The sequence below is a fragment of the Gobius niger genome (genome assembly GCF_951799975.1).
Source record: "Gobius niger genome assembly, chromosome: 11".
NCBI classification, from domain to species: domain Eukaryota; kingdom Metazoa; phylum Chordata; class Actinopteri; order Gobiiformes; family Gobiidae; genus Gobius; species Gobius niger.
Window position 1 is genome coordinate 20,695,763 of NC_136862.1, and position 15,750 is coordinate 20,711,512.

The 15,750-nt window shown below is 42.3% G+C and overlaps 1 protein-coding gene across 14 annotated transcripts in view; it reads right to left on the reverse strand.

The window, feature by feature from the left end:
- Window positions 1–665: 665 nt before the first annotated feature.
- nbeaa (neurobeachin a) overlaps window positions 666–15,750 on the reverse strand; it is a 129,203-nt gene continuing 114,118 nt past the window's right edge. For 8 of the 14 annotated variants that reach the window (XM_079566275.1, XM_079566284.1, XM_079566279.1 and 5 more), the window contains 20 exons: window positions 15,062–15,186; window positions 14,823–14,972; window positions 14,200–14,336; window positions 14,012–14,129; window positions 13,822–13,924; window positions 12,914–13,029; window positions 11,404–11,516; window positions 11,061–11,201; window positions 10,865–10,984; window positions 10,345–10,497; window positions 9,837–10,001; window positions 9,486–9,575; window positions 8,819–9,011; window positions 7,406–7,477; window positions 6,970–7,125; window positions 4,777–4,947; window positions 4,571–4,672; window positions 3,143–3,339; window positions 2,896–3,047; window positions 666–1,599 (listed from right to left, as the gene is read on the reverse strand). In XM_079566275.1, coding sequence (XP_079422401.1) covers window positions 1,509–1,599; window positions 2,896–3,047; window positions 3,143–3,339; window positions 4,571–4,672; window positions 4,777–4,947; window positions 6,970–7,125; window positions 7,406–7,477; window positions 8,819–9,011; window positions 9,486–9,575; window positions 9,837–10,001; window positions 10,345–10,497; window positions 10,865–10,984; window positions 11,061–11,201; window positions 11,404–11,516; window positions 12,914–13,029; window positions 13,822–13,924; window positions 14,012–14,129; window positions 14,200–14,336; window positions 14,823–14,972; window positions 15,062–15,186 — 2,665 coding nt within the window. In that variant the 3' untranslated portion in view covers window positions 666–1,508. Of the gene's footprint in view, window positions 1,600–2,895; window positions 3,048–3,142; window positions 3,340–4,570; window positions 4,673–4,776; window positions 4,948–6,969; window positions 7,126–7,405; window positions 7,478–8,818; window positions 9,012–9,485; window positions 9,576–9,836; window positions 10,002–10,344; window positions 10,498–10,864; window positions 10,985–11,060; window positions 11,202–11,403; window positions 11,517–12,913; window positions 13,030–13,821; window positions 13,925–14,011; window positions 14,130–14,199; window positions 14,337–14,810; window positions 14,973–15,061; window positions 15,187–15,750 lie in introns of all 14 variants that reach the window. The other 6 variants (XM_079566272.1, XM_079566282.1, XM_079566271.1 and 3 more) reach the window with 3 other exon arrangements.

Here is a 15,750-nt window from a genome sequence, read left to right on the forward strand (position 1 = left end):
CCACCTCACATCATGACATCATCACCCTCGAGATCCTGACCTATTACCAGGAAACACATGGTATTTCCTTGATAATAAAAAGGAAACACAGCTGCAAATGCATTACCCCGTGCTATCCCTAGTTATCATGCTGTTTCCATGGTGATACCATGTGTTTACCATGAATAGATAAATGGTCATGAAAAGTCAAGTCATCAAATTCTTTGCATATTTTATTTTTTCTTATCATGATTTTTTTTTCCAACTCACACATGTCATATTTTACATCTTTGCAATAAAACATGAATACAATAGTTTTTAGGGTTTCATAGATCCAAAAATATTTCACCTTTTTTTGGATACGTAAGTTGAACCTGTGGATAGAGTGTGTGCATGTGCGCGCTTGATCCGGATGGCTTTACACTTAACGCCCCGCTGCGGCGGCCATCTCACCCCTCTATCAGCTACAGAATCATGATATTGCTTACAACGGTGAGGTTGTAAAACGTAATAATCACACATGAGCTCAACGCTTTAAATACAAACATCAATGCACAAATAATTCCCCGCAGGAAAATGGACCTAAAAAACAAAATGGCAGCCGACCGTAAAGAACCAAGCTAATAAATAATGATGTGTGATTGGTGCAAAGTGCAAATACAAAACAAACTTTTACATTGATTCGATTTTGTTTTTTTTAAATAATCAACAAATGTGGGTTAAGTGAAGGTTGAGTTTGCGCTTTCTAGTCTCCGCGGACTGTATGTACATATTTGACAAAACTATCACCGAATTTACAAAGGAAATCATGTTCGTCTTGTGGTTCCTCCTCGCTGGCTCAATCTATACCATCAGAACAATGACCAACCTTTCATCCCTATTATTCCCCCTCGGTCTTGTCAACATTATAATAATTATTACACAATATTTTACATACAGCAAGTCATTAATAAATTAAAGGTGATAAGCGCAATTTGTGTAGTGAAAGAACAAGTGTAGGCCCCAAAGAAGCAGAGCCTTATTTACATACAAATCAGACTGACCCTGGAGGGTAAAAGAAGAGTAAAAAACAACTTAGAATAAAATAAAATTACAACCCTAAGAAATTTGTGATTGTAAGATCAAGCCAATAGCACCTGTATTACTAAAGTGGGTGGGGCTGGCACGTTTCACAACTTTCAGATGTTTAGACAAGTCAGTTTTAAAGTCCACCCAGATAACTTAACTCTAATACAGGAGATACTTTATAAAGAAATAATAGAGAAAAGCAAACATTGGTTCTTTGTGAAGCATTAAGCGAACCAGAAACAGCCATCAGTCCGCTGAGGTCCAGCTGACCTCCTCTGTCTGCTCCAGAGCAGGTTTTGGTGTGAACGTTCAGGGCTTTGTGTCTGTAACACACGTGTCTTAAACACGAGTGAGAGGAAGTCTCCACCAGCGCCGCCTCGAGTGTTGGACCACAGCCAAGTCCAGTGTCTCTTCTTCCTCTGTGCCCCTCAGCTCTCCTCAAGACACAGCGCCTCTCTGACTCAGTACCTGTTTTGGTGCTCGTAGTGCCAGCGGTTGAAGTCTATGTTGAATGCGACGATGCTGCCTGATGCCATGCCGGTGATCAGGGTCCTGGGGAAAAGGAAAACAGAGTCAGGTGAAGGATAACGGCTAACGGATAAACCTGAAACCTGTAAAGTCTATTCTAAACTTGGAACAAAACAATCATGAAGTCAGGCGTCAGCATTGGAAAAGAATGACTAGTTGTAGGTAGATAAACAGCTGATATAGTTGACCTCTTAACCCCCACCTGAACCAAGCACATTTCAGCTTTACCCAAATCTAAAAGCTCCGTGCCTGAAGGCCAAAGTCATCCCTCATTTGAAAGCTAAGACCTGCAAAACCGATCATGACACATTTGTGGTGTTTTTGTATTTTTTTGTTGCGATTTGTCCACTTTTTTATCTTTCTCTTATTGCCCCTTCGTCACTCTTTAGTTGTGTGTTTTTGTTGCTCTTGTTGGAGAAAATGCATAATGTGGGGGTTAAGAAGTGAATAAATCCATTAGTTTACTGTAATTGTGTCAGATAGGCATTTCATGACTTTAATTCAACCAAATGTAGACCGTATTTTAAGAGACTAGACGCTAGTTGGTCATTTTTTGCTCACTAGTGCCACCTCAGGTCCTACGCGTAACTGCAGGTTCTGTATTAAGCTCGTGCATGACGGCACTTCTGACCATAGACTGTAGAAAAAATGGACGTCTTATGCTCACTCCTCCCCGTTTACCAGAATGACCACGGCCGTGGGGCAATTCATGGCGGATTTACAGGCTCCCCCTCCCCAGCTCTGACGAAGCATGTTCCTAAAAAGGGCATACGGGCGGGATTTTCACCGTAGACTCGGCCCTTGCGTGACGTGTAGCTCGCGCTGCTCCAATGCTAACAGTCCGAGCCTCAATAAGTACGAGATTTCAAAAATTCATATTACGAAAACCAGCCTGGTTTCATATATTGTTATTAACCCAGCGTTATCTCAGGAGGAATATCTAGCCTAGTCTAGTGTTGAAACAATTGAAACCAGGCTTTAAAGTAGTTTTTAACGTGTCTAAAGTCCAATGCTTTTCAATGGGGGCCTAGCGGCGATATGGAGGTACTGCAGCAACGGCGGAGCAATGGCGGCCCCCACGTTTGTGGACAAAAAGCAGGGCAGCCAGCGGCCATTGCTTCTGACCCAACGTTTTGAGTGACAGTGCAGGATTATAGAGGCAGATGTGGTGAATAAGTCTGGGCTCATTCTACACATTAGGACATGGCTGGAACATGTAGGGGGATGAAAATACTTAGTTTTAAGATTTTTAAACTCCGTAAAGTCCCTTTAAGGTAGTGAAATGTCATATAAAGTAGATGTAGTAATAATGCGTTTCACCTCTGATCATGCGAGAGGTCCATGGCGCGGATGCCAGCGTCGCAGCCTGGATAGATATAAAGCTGTTTGAAGTCGCACGCCTGCCACACTTCCACCACGCCGTTGTCTCCGCCTGTCACCAGGTTCTGCCCGTCGCTGCTCAACAGGATCGCCTTCAGGAGCAAAGACAAAGCAATGCAAAAAGGTACTTCCAATACTCCCAATGCGCTATTATTCGTATTATGATTACGAATCCAAACTTCCATACCCGTGAGGAGTCATTGACCTCCATCTGGGCCAGCAGTTTGCCGTTGATGCTGAAGTTGCAGAAGCGGCCCCGCTCGTAGTAGATTATACAGTGCCCCTCGCTGGACACGGAGATGAGGCGTGGACAGTGGCACAGCTCTGGACCCTCCAGGGCTCGGAGCAGATCTCCTGTGATGGTGTGGACCAGGCACGGGCCCTCTGGACAGCACAAGGGATCAATAACAACAACAGTCTGAATAATAAACCTTAGCTTCACATTCAAGTTGAACTGTTGGGGTCAGAGTGGACAATATGGCTTCATTTCCAAATAAAGGGCTAGAAATGTCTCCATAAATATTATTGCTTTTTATTTTATACACCAATGACTGCAGAAGTGTGTATGGGAACAGGCATCTTCTGAAATTTGCAGATGACACAGTCATTGTGAGTCTTTTAACAAACAGCGAGAGCGCCCATGGACCTATCGCTGATGATTTTATTGATTGGTGTGAACAGTTTCATTTGTCTATCAATGTGTCAAAGACCAAGGACATGTTGATAGATTTCCGCAAGGCGCCCCCTAGTGGCACCAACACTGTGATCCAGGGAAAACCGGTTGAAGTAGTCTCCGAATACAAGTACCTCGGGACTATTATTGACAAGGACTTGCGCTTTGAGTCTAACACTGACGCCATCTGCAGAAAGGTGCAGCAAAGACTCTTCTTTTTAAGAAAAATGAATTCATTTAGAGTTTGTAATGTCCTCATGACGATCTTTTACCAGTCTTTTATTGAGTCAGTTTTAACATTTTGTGTTGTTTCTTGGTTTGGGGCTCTTTCTGTGACCAACAAAAATTGTTTGATGAAGTTGGTCAGAGTAGCAGGGAAAATCATTGGTGCACAGCAGACTCAGCTGCATGACCTTTACAGCCAAAGGGTTGTACGTAAAGCCCAACAGATAATGGAGTGTCCGGACCATCCGCTTTTTAAGGAGTTTAACTTACTCCCCTCCGGACGCAGGCTAAGAATGCCCTGTACTCGAACTCGTCGGGCCAGGGCCTCTTTTATTCCAGAGGCTGTCGCGAAAGTAAACGATCATATGTTGCTCAGTGAAGCTGCTGCAAATTAGCCTTTACTTGATCTTATTCTTATTGTGTGACTGATGATGCTGTGACTGTGTGATCTTTGTCCCAAGCACAATTGTTGTCTCACTGTGTTTTAATTGTTGTTTTTGCTTTATTATGTGTGGACTCCTGCTGCATAATAATTTCCTTCGGGACATTAATAAAGTTGAACCTTGAACCTTGAACCATAAATATGAAGCAAATGCCACTTATATGGAATGGAGAAACAGAGAAACAAGTTGCATAAATCCCCACATCTGGAGTATTAATAATGGCCTTATAAACAGACGTGGTCAGGAAATGGAACACACTCAAGCCCACACTGACCTTTAGCCCCGCTGATGACCAGGCCGAGCTCAGCGCACACTGACACACACACCACCTCATGGTCGTGCCCCGTCAGCACGGCCCTGGGAGCCGGGTAGTCACCTAAAAACAACAGGAAAATTACAGCTTTTAAGGTCCCATCACTGTCTGCGCTGTCTGACTCAAACCTTTAGCCAAATTATAACAAATTATCCTGTCCCACTCACTGTTATTAGGGTTGTCTCCGATGATGTGATGTCTTCCACTCCAGTACCACAGCAGCAGAGTGGCGTCGCGGGATCCGGACACAATGTAACAGTCGCCCCCGATGTAGGATTCGGATCGGGCTAGACACGTCACGACGTCCCAGTGTCCAAAAACTATCTGGGTCAGTTTGCCTATAGAGGGGGCGAGGGCGGAAAGAGTAAAATGGAGATGAGTCTTTTGATAAAGTGGAGAACATAACAAGTCGAAAAGTGTATTCATTATATTTGACGTATTGCACACACACTCCGTGTGACACTGGGGCACTTGTGACAAATAACAGTTCACTTCTGAAAAAGGGGTTATAAGAGCGCACTTAATCCATAATAGAGTGACAGGCTGGCACAGATTTTTGCAGCACAAGTAAATATAAAGTTTAACAGACAAGTAAACAGATAAACTAATAAAGGGTTTTAGAAATCAAGAAGTGTTCCCTTAATAACGAAGTGAGAACCTGTCAGGCTAAAAACCACAAAGCAAATGATCAACTAAAGGGATTAATAAAAACAATATAATGTAGTAAAATAATAAAGGCCAAAAAGTGCACCCTGTTTGGGATGTTTTCAGTCAAAAATACAAAATTCAACCAGTGAATATGAGCTTAGCTTATTCCCTTCAACAATTCATCTGTCCTTCCCTCCCCTCAGGTTAAAGGAATAGGCCACCGTTTTTACATACTGAGATATGTTCTTACCTTAGCTTTGACGAGTTCTTTAGGACCTGTCTGATCGTCACGTAAACACAGCGCAGACGGCGTTAGCATTTAGCCTCTCCCCCTCTCCTCTATAGCTCCAAAACAGGTCAAGATAGAAGCTACCAAGCTCTTCCGCGTTTTCCCTATTTAAATATGGTTACGTGAAGTGTTACACTACAAAGTATAATTACACAAAATTAAACAATGTGGATTTTCTAAGCGGATAAAAGGGGGAACTATATTGTAAGGCGTAATAATACCAGGAGTAATTTGGCATCCGCACAGTAAAGTGAAGATTACTGCGCAGATTTCGAACTACTCCTGGTATTATTACGCCTTACAATATAGTTCCCCCTTTTATCCGCTTAGAAAATCCACATTGTTTAATTTTGTGTAATTATACTTTGTAGTGGAACACTTCACGTAACCATATTTAAATAGGGAAAACGTGGAAGAGCTTGGTAGCTTCTATCTTGACCTGTTTTGGAGCTATAGTGGAGAGAGGGAGAGGCTAAATGCTAATGCCGTCTGTGCTGTGTTTACGTGACTGAAGGCACGGGTGAAGATCAGACAGGTCCTAAAGAACTCGTCAAAGCTAAGATAAGAACATATCTCAGTATGTAAAAACGGTGGCCTATACCTGTCTGGGTGTCATCATCGACAGTACATTCTCCTTCCAGTCTCACATCAATAACATCACTCGGTCTGCATATTTCCACCTACACAACATCTCTCTCACCCCCCACACCACCGCCATCCTCGTCCACAGCCCCGTTACCTCCCGCATTGATTACTGCAACTCACTTCTGTTCACTCTTCCCAACAAATCCCTCCAGAAACTGCAGCTCCTCCAAAACTCTACAGCTCGAATCATCACTCGGACCCCTCCCTCTCATCACGTCACCCCTGTCCTACAAAAACTCCACTGGCTTCCCATAAAACAAAGAATCAACTTCAAAATACTCCTCATCACATTCAAAGCACTCCATGACCTGGCCCCTCCGTACATATCTGACCTCCTCCACATCGCACTCTCCGCTCCTCCTCCACTCTCAAACTCTCCGTCCCACCGGCCAAACTCGTCACCGTGGGGCACAAGAGCATTCAGCTGCTCTGCTCCCCAGCTCTGGAACTCTCTCCCCTCCGACCTCCGTACCATAGACTCCCTGCCACTCTTCAAATCCAAACTCAAAACTCACCTGTTCAGACAGTCCTACACCACCTCGCTACACGCTCACCTTCTCAATCATTTGTACTCTGTGATCTGTCTGCTTAATGGTCTGTGTCTTTTACGACTTCATTTGTAATTATTCTTATATTGTACATACATATCATTGGCGGTTTTCCATGCATATATTGTACATTAAGGTAAATGACCTGACTGCTTACTAATACTGTAAACGCAACAGCAAACTAAACACACAGCTGAAAGAGAGGATTAGTGTAAATGCCCTCCACTCACCAGTCTCAGTGGAGTACACTCTAAAGCTCTTGTCCCAGAAGCCACACACCAAAATGTAGCGGTTGTCGGCGGTAACCACAAAACAGTGTGTGTTGATTTGGATGCTCTGGTCCACCAGGTCCGTGATCTGGCGCTTGTTCACTCCCGAGTTATTTGCTGCACAAAAACAAGTGCAGAGATAAATGACCATGTTTTTTTTTATAAAGGCAATAACTGCATGTCTGGTATTAAACTAATATGCCATTGTTATTGATCATACATACAAACGGAAATGTTTAAACACAGTTACTGATTTCTAGTCTCCACGGCTTGATCATTATAGGATCAGCTGAATTTTGTTATGTGTCACAAATAACAATGGGCTGCTCCACAGGTTGATATACCTAGATTTCTGGTAAAATAATAACGTAAATAAGACACGATAATGATTACTGACCGATCAATGGATCCATTTCGATGGGCAAATGATGGGCCTGTTCTAGGGAGTAGCCTGGAGCTCCACGGAGACCTGCAAGAATAACAGCAAATGTTACAGCCACAATAACACCGATATAATCCATAATCAAAACTAAGTACTCATAATTAGACACATTGATTGCCTAATTCCCAGACAGTATCTGAAGCTAATGGACCTTTTTGCTGCGATGTAAAAACAGATGTGTCGTCAGTGAGGGCCCTCAAAGTCACGACCTGTTTCCGAACAGTGTTGGGTAATTACACCTACGGCTCCAGCTTAATGAAAGCATTAATTAAGTAAATTAAAACACTGACGGACAATTATTTCTGTGTCCAATCACAAAGCAGGGCTCGAGTACTGGTGCAGGGGCTAATGCAATGCAGTACGTGCAAATTACTGAACATCTACTGCAATACTTCAGGGTGACGCAACTACAGTGTCCTGATGCAACCTTTTGTTTCTGTGGCAAAGAAGAGGGAAACGTAGAGACAAATTAGGCCTGTTTCATCAAACATTTAACCACGACCACCGGCACCAGAATATTCACGAGAAATAAGTAAAAATGTTTAAAAAAAAAAAAAGGGGGCAAAAGGGAAAAGAAAACAAGGATGGAAGCGCAACAATAATGTGACGAAAAAGTAACAAAAAATGTGACAAAAAGTAACAAAAAAGTGTCAAAAAAGTGTCAAAAAAGTAAAAAAAAAATGTGACAAAAAAGTTTAAAAAAAATTGACAAAAATGTGACAAAAAAAGTAAAAAACAAATGTGACAAAAATATGACAAAAAAGTGACAAAAAAGTGACATAAAAGTAACAAAAATATGACAAAAAAGTAAAAAAAAAGTGACATAAAAGTAACAAAAAAGTGACAAAAAAGTGACAAAAAAGTAACAAAAAAGTGACAAAAAAGTAACATAAAAGTGACAAAAAAGTGACAAAAAAGTGACAAAAAAGTAACAAAAAAGTGACAAAAAAGAAACAAAAATGTGACAAAAAAGTAAAAAACAAATGTGACAAAAATATGACAAAAAAGTGACATAAAAGTAACAAAAAAGTGAGAAAAAAGTAACAACAAAGTGACAAAAAAGCAATGAAAAATAACATTAAAAAGTGACAACTTCTCTAAGTCTTAGCTTTCAAATGAGGCTGTAAACTCTCCAATCAAGAAGCTTCTAGATTTGCGTAATGCCAAACTGGAGAAAATGTGCTCCGTTCAGGTGGGGGGTAAGAGATTAATTTAATTATATGTTGATAGACGCATATGCCCCGAGACTTGGCTATATATTGCAAATCTCTCAGATTGGTATAGCTGGGTGATCTCTTAAAAATACTTCCCATTATGGTTAGTTTATAAAGTACTTAAGGCCTTGATTGTACGAGCTTGATAACTCACCGACAGTGTTGTGCCAGCGGTTGACGGCGAACAGGCGACTACACGTCACCGTGACGGCGGCGGGGATACTGAGGTGCGGGAGTGTGTTGGCCGCGACGTGGGTGACCGGAGAGTTGGAGGGGAACTTCAACACCATAATGACGTCCTGCTGCATCTGATCCTTAAACATCAGTGGGCTCTGAGGAAGGAAACACTAGTGTGAGACAGAGAGAGAAGGGTAGAGAGAGAGGGAGGGTACCACAGGGGCGGGGGCAGACAGACGGGACAGGGGAGGAGATAGGGAGAGGAGCAGGAGGTCTCATTAGTGGGAGGCTACAGGGTAAGGGCAGGACAACACACAGAGGTAGGCTATACGTCGGCGAGTCTTTTAGGGGACAATTTTGTTGAAGACACTGAGGTCGATGAATGAGCCGGTGGGAAGCAAGTAGAGACTGTTTCAGGGCAAGGGGGTATTACATACATAGTTGTTGTACAGTATGATCCTGATCACACTAAATGTTGCACTCTCTTTCTCCTTTGGCATAATTTCGAATTACAAAAAGGTAAAATTCCAATGTTGAGGAATAGTTTAAAAGCCACAATCATGTCCACTTTACATGTTATGAGTGGGTTGTCTACAGTGCTAGCTCAAAACAAAATAAAGATGAAATAATATTTGTTTTCTCACCAGGTGCATGGCCGAAGATCGCGGGGGATGTGGCTCGATCAGCAGCTGTGACGGAATCTGTCCACTGAGCTGAATCTGAGCCTCCATTAACTACAGACACACAATATAAAGAAACATGAGAAAAACAGTAAAGGCTTTTAACACACTTCGCTCAGCGCCAACAATGAAAGATCAATCTTTTTCTCAAAACGCTGCAATTATCTTGTAATGATTTCTATGAGCAGAATAGGCTCCTAATCGATCGAGACTGCTTGAGCTATTTTGAAGTACTGCAGCACAGTGCGGTCGCTTGATTGAACAACAAAAAGGCTCATTTGTGCCTTTATGGATATAACTATAATGTGTACACACCTCCCGTTGTGCTGTGTCCAGATTATCCAGGCTCACGGCTCCCTCGTAGGAGAGGAAGTTAAAGACGTTGAGAGCTCGCACCGCTTCAGGCCCACGCTGCTTGTAGCCGAATATTAGATCGATCCACTGGTGAAGCTGACAGGACACAAACTCGCTCTCCAAAGCCTATGAGACAAATGAAAGAGGTCAAGATGAAGGTCTGTGAAAGTATTTTAATGATCAAAACCATGATCTAATGAGCAGCCATAGTTTGGTGAGTGTGAGTGAATATGGCAAATGCACAGGGCCCTATCAAGGACTGCTGAATGACTGAGTACTTGGTTTAAATAGGTTCTCTTGCACCATTAGGACAGAATTGATTGTGCATGTAAACTATACTTTCTATGCTTACTAAAGGCCTTAAGAAACATCTTGCAAAGGAGGCAAATTGTAAAGCACTATACACAGACAATATTGATCCCAAAGGAGCACTACGAGACCACTGCATTCTTATTACATCGAGTCTTACCATCCGGTTGATGCGGACGAAATCCTCTGGTTTCTTGGCCCAGACCGGCAGCTCCACGTCACAGACAGGAGCCCCATCGTCCCTCACCCCGAGCTCGTACTCGTTACTGTTCACAAACATCTCCGGGAGGTAATAGAACTCTGGGATCAGCTCCTATGGGTGCACACAGGGACATTCAGGGATGTGTTTTACAAAGCAATTGACATGAAATTTGTGTTCAGGAATACAGCTGCGAAAATGAATTCAGTAAGTCAGGTTGAGTTACATAATAATGGTCAACTGATCGAGTAATTGATGATTGTTCCCAAGACTATTCACAGACTCTGAAAGGTAGCATTGTGTTAACTGTTATTTTTAGCCCAAGGCAGTTGTGTTATTTATAAGCTTTATCCTTAACACAACTGTGAAGTCAAACAGACTGCTCAGGTAGAAGGTGTTACTGGTTTAGGCTTATTTCTTATTCATCACAGGTCTGTCCTCTTGAATGGCTTTACTGTAGATGTCCATTAGTGGCTCGTACCATGACATCAGCCGTGTCTCTCTGGCAGTTCCTCCATGACCGGCCAATACCAGAGAAGGATCTGTCAGGATGGTCAAACTTGTTCTCATTCGCGTTCAAGAAAAACGTGGTGAACGGTTCCTACAAACACAAAACAGAGGTATGATTGGAGGATGTTGTTCTTTCAAAAGGTAATAATGTGTCTTTCTATTCTTACTATTCTGAGCATCCACAGTAGCGTTGAGTGAGCTGTGGAGTACAGGGTGGTGTAATGATGAGAAGGAGTGCTGTCGTCATCCCACGTCTCGTATCGCTCGGCGTAAAAGGCTGCTCGCTTAGGGTTCAGAGCACCAATAGGCTAAAAACGAGAAAAAGCATAGTTGAATTATGATGTTGGGCCTATTTGTCTGTTTGCAATAATAATTTCACTATGACTTTTGTTTTATTGAAAGGGAATCAGAGCAGAATCCAAATCAAGAGAAAACACATTTTTGTATCAGACATCCTCATAATGAATCCTTTAAAGAGGCCTGAAAACTGAAGTATTAAGTAGATTTTACCTTCGAGAGGTCTCTGAAGTTTCCAGGCAGAGTGAGGTCCAGTTCCTCTGAGTCATAGTTGGTCAAGACCCAGGGGAAGACCGGGTACTGGTTCAAGTCATTATATGTCCTTCCTGTAACAGCAAAAAAAGTATACAATTAGCACAAGAGAACTTTAATTATAAATCCATAGTCTAATCCATGGTCTACTACATAGTCTGTATAGAAAGACATTTAAGGTTTTCCCAATGGTGTACCCACATAAACAGTAACTCGACTGCTTTATATAGAACATGGAAACCCCTTTGGACCACCCGCCACATGACTGGGCGGACAAGCGAGGGGGACATGTGGTTGTCTGACGTTTGTAATGGGCTTGTGTGCTGTGGCAACGACTGAAACGTTCAGTTAAATATTGTCAAAATTAAAAACTAATGTGTCAGTCTGTTTGAGTTTAGTGCTGGCCAGTGGTGTCTGCCCAGAGCCGGAGTGATGCCAACCAGCTTTTATCTTAATTAGACAAAATTGCAACATCGTGTTAAGATACAGAATGTATTTATCGTCACTGCCATGTCCCCGTGTGAGGATCTGACTGATAATGTGCTGGAAACTAACTCAAGGTTTATACAGGCAGGCGCAAGTCAGATTGAATGATTTTTAATGTCACAAATGCAGACAGAAGATAAATAAAATCAGCGCATATTTCATTTTTTTAAGATTGGCAAACCTTTCATCAAACAGAGAGAGGCGAATTGGACAAAACGGGCAACTTTTAACCATAAGCGCAACTAAATATGTTTTAAACCTTCATTTGTGTATTTTCAATGAATTTATTCAGTGAAAATGTTGAGTAATGTGAATAATATTTAAAAAAAATGTTGATTTAATGCCAGTTTGAATCCAATTTAATGCTTGATTTTGGCACAATTCATTCAATGCTTTTAACGGCTTTTCTTATGCAAGATGGATGTGTTTGTGCACGGTCTTCGCTAAATAAACAAGTGCGAGACTAAATACAGGTCCACAAAGATATATTATTCTGAATAAGAAAAGAATTAACTATGGCTTTGTGCCGGCAGTGTATAAATGCAGTTAACACAATATGGGTCACATAGGTGTGAGAAAACATGCTGCTCTTGGGGCTTTTTATGGAAATTACTGCTGAGGTGGCTGACAAACATTCATCTTAATGCAAATCCTTTATCTCTTCAATAAACAGTCGCCCGGTGCACATTGTTGTTTGCATAGATAAAAGTACAAGCAATACAGCAAACTCTTTTTGAATGACGCAGCATAAACCAGTCAGTAAGCTGCAAAATAAGGTCGTACAAACATAGTATAAAAACATAAAATTTCACAATAGAAAGGTAGTGGGGTGTGGCAAGCTGCGCCGAGGTTATACGAGGTTGTCAAGAGCGAAACGCTCAAAGAAACTTTATGGAGCACGTTATGGTCCTGCCAAGCACTTCGCCAAAGAAAGCACAAAGCCTGGGTACTGAACAAGGCCATCTTAAATATTTGTGGACCTTACCTGCGATGGTGTTCAGGAACATGAGGTACTCAAAGTTGGAGATCTCTCTTCTCTGCCAGCGCTGTGTCATGTTGGAGGATTTGAAGAGCTGACGCGGGGTGGCCAGAGAGATCCGCCTGGAAAACAAAGACATGAAGTCTAAACATTGTGGTAATTGGCAGTGTAATGGGAAAACACATTTCTGCCTTTGAAGGTTTTGATCACAGGGAGAATTTGGTCACACAAATGCCGACGTGTAAACAGGCAGCAATCTCCTGCTTGGTACAGCTGCATTTTTTGCCTTTTTCTGCTAATTGTATTTGTGTTTCTGTGCTCCACATTGTTTTACTGAATACTTTTGTTCGTCTTTGCCGTATTTTTGTGGGGTTCGGTGGACCTTTTCACTGCAGAGAGTCCATAATGGTCTTAAAGAAGCAGCATTTTAAAAGTAAACAAACAGCTAGCTGATCAGCTAAACCTATTTGAGACCTACAAATTTCTTCTTCTGAGAAACTGAAGAGGCACCAAGAGCCCCCCACACCTGCAGCACAGTGGAGAGAGGAGCTACAGGAAACAAGGAAGAGACAAACAAGGAGGCATCCGGGCGAGACCCACAGCTCAGCCACACATGCCTTCTATTGTTCTGGCTAATGGACGTTCACTGGAGACTAAAACAGATTAACTGCTAAGCTCTTCCCAGAAGATGTTGAAAGACTGTTGTGGGGCGGAGGGAGCTGCACAGGAGGAAGTGTAAGGAAGGGATGGAGCTGACCAGTGCAGGACACCACGCTCTGAAACAGGGAAAAAACCCAGGAGGCCCTGCACCGTTTCAGAGGATCAGAGGAGACTGCTATACAACAAGATAAGTTAAGATAAGTCTTTTCAAAGCCCCGAATGCCCTGTTCAAAAGCAGCGGCATCGTGACACACCTTGCTTGTGGTAAACCGTAGCTCGTTCCTACTCCCACCCGAGGGAGGCTGTAGACGACCCGTTTCACTGTGGCCGGGTCAGGGAAGTTGAACATCACAGACGCTGGACAGCACAAGAAGAGGCAAAATTAACTCTGAAATTTGACAGACTTTATTCATCCACGCACAACCTTACTTATGATATCCTTACTTCTGTTGGCCATGAAGACCTCTAGGCCTGTGTTTTGCAGCAGGAACCGTCTCGAAAACACCGCCCTGATCTCACTGAACATCCACTTCCCATGGAGCCCCTCGGTGTAGGCCAGCACCTGAGAGAGGGCCAAAGAGATAAGACGAGTGCCATTCACAATAAAGCATTTTTTACACGTAGATACTTACTTTAGAGTCAATCATCTTAAAGGTAGGGTCGTCCTCATCGACTTCAAAGTAGATCTCAGTCGTAGTGATGGACAGTGTGCCTCGAGCCACCACCACAGGCGCCACCAACTGGGCAGGAGTGCTCAGGACGACAGGGCCTGGTGGGACAAGAGCACAGCATTTACCACTGTTTTCCACAGAGCACCCAATGCAGACGGAGCGGAGAAAGCAAATGGTTATTAGGCAAGAATTCATTTATTCCAGTTATATTTGGTTAAAGGTCCTGTTTTCTTTTTTTTGTTTTGTTTGAGCAATTCAACTTTGAAGTGTCAGTCGTGGACCAAACTCATTCCTAACTTTGAATTGGGTTATTGCTGCTTTCTGATCATTTTGAAAGTTACATGGTTAGCCTTATTTGGTATGATTTTAAGTTATTAGGTCAGAGATGAGCTCTTCTTCTCAGTCAAGATAAATCAATGGATGGTTAGTATCGGCGACAAAGTCAGTACCAAACTTGCCTTTGGATGTAAAAAGTCGAGGGCGAAAACGCGCTAGGGATAAGAGTCGTCAAAGTTAACCCTTAAGTCACTCATGTTATAGAATATTTTTGGTAAAAATAAAAATCAACTTACATTCAGACTTACCAGCGAGGTTGTCAATCTCTTTCTCCTGCAGCAAACTGACGGCATCATCGTCTCCCTCCAGCATTAGCTCCGCCTCTGGGTTTTGCGTGACCACTGATTGGCTGCGGAAACTTTTCTTTGACTTTACGCCATCTTCCTCTTCATCTGTACCTATTTTCAGGATATTTGAAGTAAAAAAAAAAAAAAGTTGGGAATTTGCATGACATTCTCATTTAAGGTAATAATGTTTTTACACTGACCGTAGTCTTCCAAGGCTTTGAGTGAAATATCTGCATGAGTGGATCCAAAGGCATTTCGCACAAACCGCCGTCTCCTCCTCAGATCGTCCTCCCAATAATCAAGACGCCAGAAGTCATGCAATTGGCTGAAAATAAGCAAAAGGTAAAGAAATATTAAGATAACAACAGGATTAAGACACATTTTTACAAAGATAAAAAAGCTAAAACTTTCTCCAGACACATTTTTAAAACCCTATTGCGAAACAAAAGAAAAGTTCTTCCTAATTCTCCTGCAGACACTATCTTAAATTTGCTCTGTGACTTTGGGAATTGCTCGTGTAACAGGCTGCGAGGCGCCAGCATTTGTTTGCCTCCACATGAGAACGACAGGCCTCAGCTGCTGCTTGTCCCAATATTAAAATGACTTCTGAGATTCACTGCAAGCTTCCAGGCTAATCTGGGTGACAAGCAATTTATTGTGTAAACAGTAAAATGATATAAACATGAAGGAAAGACAGCAATTTGATGCATGATACCGTGGAAAGCCGTTTTAGACGCCCTGGTTAATATGACCGGATTTGATCAAATGAAAGCACTATGGGTAATTTTTATTTCTGTAATAAATTAACATTGTTTCGGTGCATGTGTAGGAGATTTAGAATGAAATAGAATAGAATCGATTTTTATTGTCTACCGATGTAGAAATTCAT